This window comes from Prosopis cineraria, unplaced genomic scaffold (genome assembly GCF_029017545.1).
Source record: "Prosopis cineraria cultivar Desert tree isolate PC_DT_omini unplaced genomic scaffold, ASM2901754v1 PC2, whole genome shotgun sequence".
NCBI classification, from domain to species: Eukaryota; Viridiplantae; Streptophyta; class Magnoliopsida; order Fabales; family Fabaceae; genus Prosopis; species Prosopis cineraria.
The window spans coordinates 4,462,263-4,466,594 of record NW_026555333.1 but is presented as its reverse complement, the minus strand read 5'-3'; the positions used below and the strand labels follow the sequence as shown (position 1 = coordinate 4,466,594).

Here is a 4,332-nt window from a genome sequence, read left to right as displayed (position 1 = left end):
TACTCTATTCTTCAATGGCAATCAATTCGCTTAGAAGTAGTTTTTTGAAGTTTTTATGAATGGCTCGGCTAGTTATTCCAATATTTAACATTTTGGGGATGCATTCTCTAAATTTGAGTATTCGTGAATTTCTAAATTTTATCTTAAAAACAGAGAACTTCACACAAATTCATGAATATCAATTTTAAAGAATTTAAATCCTAACATTCTATCCAACCATTTTCACATTGATTTCATGTGACTTCTTAAGTACAAAAACGTCGACCCTTTTTTTTTCTTTTTTTCTGGGACGCTTGATTTTACAACATCTGTACTAGTCATGTATACTCACAGTGCCCAAGGTATTTAATAATAAATAATTCTTTATCTGGATTTATTATTCAGTTTAATTTGCACAAATAAATGGCACCATTAACTTTTGACAATAAAAAATGCGTGTGGTTTGTGTTCAGAGATAGACAGAGACATAGAACCAAGAAATTAACAAAAAAAGATAACAAGGTTCTGGTGTGCACGTTAGCCGATCTAAATTTATTTCTGGTTCTCGCATAGCTTTTGAACTCTTTCGATGAACCTTGTCGCGGTCTTCAAATTATCATCATCTGAGGAGAAAAGCGACGGAAGAACTATTTTATACGAATAACTTAATTACAAGCATACATTGCAGAAAAACTGGATAAAAAAAAAATCTAAAATACAATCAGATGATTAGAGAGGGGATAAAGAGAAAGTAAATCAGAGAGGAATGGTGCACCTATCCTTGGTATTGTGTGGCCTTTAGGATGCTTAATCACCACTGGTTCAACGCATGATTCTATCAGCTCGACCCCATATGGTCTCAAAAAGTCTGTCTCCCCTGTAGTCACTAAACCTGATTAATTTACATCGTAATTGTTTTGCATATTTGATTATTCTTAGTATTTCAAGCATCCCTATAAGGGTTTAGGGTTTGCTGTAATAATATGTATGGGATGCTTGTGTGACAATAGATGAGTTTAAGAAAAACAGCAAGTAACTTGCTATTTGATAAGATTAATTAAAAAAAAAAATGCAACCTATCAACACAGAGTAACTGTACAATTATATTTGGGGTTGTTCCGAGCCATTTTCTTTTACTTTTAGTTTTAGGTTGAATTAGCATGAATCATGCATCTTTTTAAAATTATAACCATATCCTCTTCAGCTTACTTTTCACGAACGTAGAGGATCTGGATATAAATTTCCGCATTAAAAAGAAAAATAAGGATACACGGGACTAGTCTATTGTTTAATCACAACACAACACGCAAGAAGATTCGATGGAAATCAGTTATTTGTCTTAATATAAAAGTAATAGACAACAGAGAAAAAGAACCAGATTCAGAGGAATTCGGCCGGTGGCAAGCACCTAACAAGGAACGCCATATTATATGATTATATTATTATTAAGAAAAACAATGACAACGAAGCAGCGAGGGGTGGACAAAGCTAAAGTAAAACAACGGAAATACCTAGAAAGTGGAGGGAGGGGCACGAAATTGGTGAGGAATATGCTTTCTCAGCCACCCAAGGTGCCCTGAACTTAGCCCCTCCTATGATTATCAAGAATTTCACTTTCGGAACCTTGCTCAGTGCCACACCCTGCACATCATCAACTCGAGTTTTAATATTTCCAAACTATAGAATTATATATAGAAAACCTATAACCACCAACTTTATAATTTTACACTTTCAGTAACTTAGCATATTTATTTTTTGTTTTGAGAAAATGAAAAACAGGGGAAGACGGAGGAGTAGAGTATACAGCTATATTCAGGCCAAAAAAAAAAAGAGTATGTAACTATATGTTAAAAATTTTCTCCACTTTCCACGTACCTTCTCCTGAAGACCCAGCAGCCCACCTGACAATATCGCCCCCTGTATTCTCCAATTACATGTTTCACAATTGCAACTTGTAGGCCGATGGATTTGAATAATGAATACAGCGAAATTCAGTAGATGAGGGGGAAAAAACAATTACCTGAGAGAAACCGAGGAGACCATCAAACGGCCCGTACCCGATCATGAAATCCTCTATATATTTTAGGCATTCATCAAAGTTCGTGTACTCTGTAAATTCCTGTTAATTACAGCGTAACACGATCAAACAGATGCACGAATTATTAAAATCACAATCCAATAAACCCGCGTAGTTGTGCCCCAAAAAAAAAAGAGCAGATTGATCAGGTATAAGAAGAACCTTGTTGAACTGGAACCACTCGTAATAAGGAGGGTCGAAGATGCCTTCGACGTCGGATTTGCCCTTGCTGGGAAAGGGAGCATCGGCAAAAACCAGATCCAGCTTCTGGAGTAGGGATTCCGGCCACCTGTATATCTGTTTCTTGAGAATTTCTGCGCTCGTTCTGAAGCCGTGAAGGCACAGTATTCTAGGCTTCCTGCCGGCGATCATTCCAACGTCACCTTCGCTTCCCATTTCGATAATCTTCTCCTTCGTCCTCAGTGGTAATGATTGGGGATGGAAGCAACGAATACAAATATACAGAGAGTGGCCGGCGTGCTTAATGGGCAGAATTTAAAAGCGTGGATCAAAGTCAAAAGGCCTACATGTTGTGCGGGTGCCTCGACCATGTGATTCACATTCCATATCGGCTGCTTCGCGTTTCGAGAATGAGGTCGCTTCGAAGGCTCGAACCACAGCGTCACGCGGCGAAGAAATTAAAATCAAATAAATTGGGCTAATTAATATTTTTGGACTGGCTCTGCGAGTGCCGCGTCCGGATTATCCTGGGATGTGGTGCCTTTTGCGGCTTGAATTATTCGTGTTGACGTAAACGAGGTCGTCATAATATTTGACGTACACGGTTTTAACGATGAGTTTCGACGTACCAAGAAAATCTCAAATCCAAAAATCAAATGAAGATGAAGCAGGAACGACAAGAACCCATGTACATGAAGCAATAAGAGCCACGATGAAGCCACGGGTTTGCAACGCCGGCGGAGATGGATGAAGATCTTCCTTGAGCTTCTCCTTTGCACGCCAACGCCATCCAAGCTGGATCTGCGACGATGAAGATCTACGGAGATTTGCGAGGTTTAGGTTTTTTTTTTTTTTTTTTAGTGAAAATTTGCAAGCGACTGAAACTGATCGAATAAGGTGATAGGTAGTGTGGAGTCGTGGAGATGGAGCTGTGGTAGAAGGTGTCTAAGGCATGGGTAATTTTAAGTTTACACTGTCTTCATGAGGACCAAATAGACATAAAGGAGCACGAAATAAAAGCATTCACGTGTGTGTGAGAAATAATAATCTTAGAAAAAATATAATAATTTTTTTAAAATATATAAATAATAATTTGATAATTCAAATTTTCATAATTTCTTTAAATTTTTTAAAAAATTTTCTATCATTAATAAATTTATATAAATTATTAAATTATTCTTGTCAAAAATAAATAATTTACAACTCTTTTTTTATATTCGTAATAATACAACAATAAATAAAAAATTTAATATGCAAAGTTATGATTTACTGTTACATTATTGTGAATTTAAAAAAATTACAAATATAAGAAGTAAAGTTGTGAATTATTTATTTTTAATAAGAATAATTTAATAATTTATATAAATTTATTAATGATAAAAAAGTCTCTAAAAATTTTAGGAGAATTATATCATTTCGAGGGATCAAATTATTATTTATATATTTAAAAAAAATTATTATCATTTTTCAAATTTTTTATGATTAAGTTCCCTTTAATATTTAAATTTTACTGAAATGAGAAAAAAAGGCATTCAATCCAAACAAATAAAAATAAAATTTCATCAAATCAACTTCCACGTGACAAGTTTTTTTTTTATAGAAGGTAAAAGAAAATAACTAAGACCCAAAAAAAAAAAATTCAAGTGATGCCATTAGGTAAAAGTCCAGCAATATAAATTGTGGTTAGAATAGCTCGTGAGAAAATATCAATTAAAGATCTTGTAAAATATTAGCATGAAATAAAAATATGTAAGTTGTAAATACAAAAGTTTAGGTGTTAGATTTCGAAGTTTCATTTGTAAACATGTATTCAATAGCGTTGATTACAAGTCTTTAATTGTGGTTCTCCTGATCGTAAGTCATAACTCATTATTATTTTTAAAGATTTATTTTTTTTATTTTTTTAAGTTACTTCTAACATGTCTTACTAAAATTAAAAAAATATCATTAATTTTATGTTAAAATTAAGAAATTTTTACATCTATCCTAATATGAACAAAAAAGTATCTTTATGATTTTTTTAAAATTTAATAAAGGCATAGAATTAAAAATGAATATAAAAAATGATAAAAATAAATATTATGTGTTTATGATAG

General features: G+C 33.4%; 1 protein-coding gene across 1 annotated transcript; it reads right to left on the bottom strand.

The window, feature by feature from the left end:
- Positions 1–344: 344 nt before the first annotated feature.
- On the bottom strand, positions 345–3,129 carry LOC129301942 (uncharacterized). The gene is made up of 6 exons (XM_054940570.1): positions 2,219–3,129; positions 2,000–2,098; positions 1,855–1,896; positions 1,491–1,620; positions 755–856; positions 345–602 (listed from the first exon to the last, which is right to left on the bottom strand). Exons 1-6 carry the CDS (start codon positions 2,450–2,452, stop codon positions 532–534), a joined length of 678 nt encoding a protein of 225 aa, XP_054796545.1. The 5' UTR covers positions 2,453–3,129; the 3' UTR covers positions 345–531.
- Between the last annotated feature and the right edge of the window lie 1,203 nt (positions 3,130–4,332).

What these genes read in the sequence shown, in the direction of transcription:
- LOC129301942 (XM_054940570.1), bottom strand. Translation starts at nt 2,452, where the DNA reads ATGGGAAGCGAAGGTGACGTTGGAATGATCGCCGGCAGGAAGCCTAGA. An exon ending in GTCTCCTCGGTTTCTCTCAG is followed by an intron (nt 1,897 to 1,999) that starts GTAATTGTTTTT and finishes TGGAGAATACAG; the next exon opens with GGGGCGATATTGTCAGGTGG. An exon ending in CCACACAATACCAAGGATAG is followed by an intron (nt 603 to 754) that starts GTGCACCATTCC and finishes TTTTCTCCTCAG; the next exon opens with ATGATGATAATTTGAAGACC.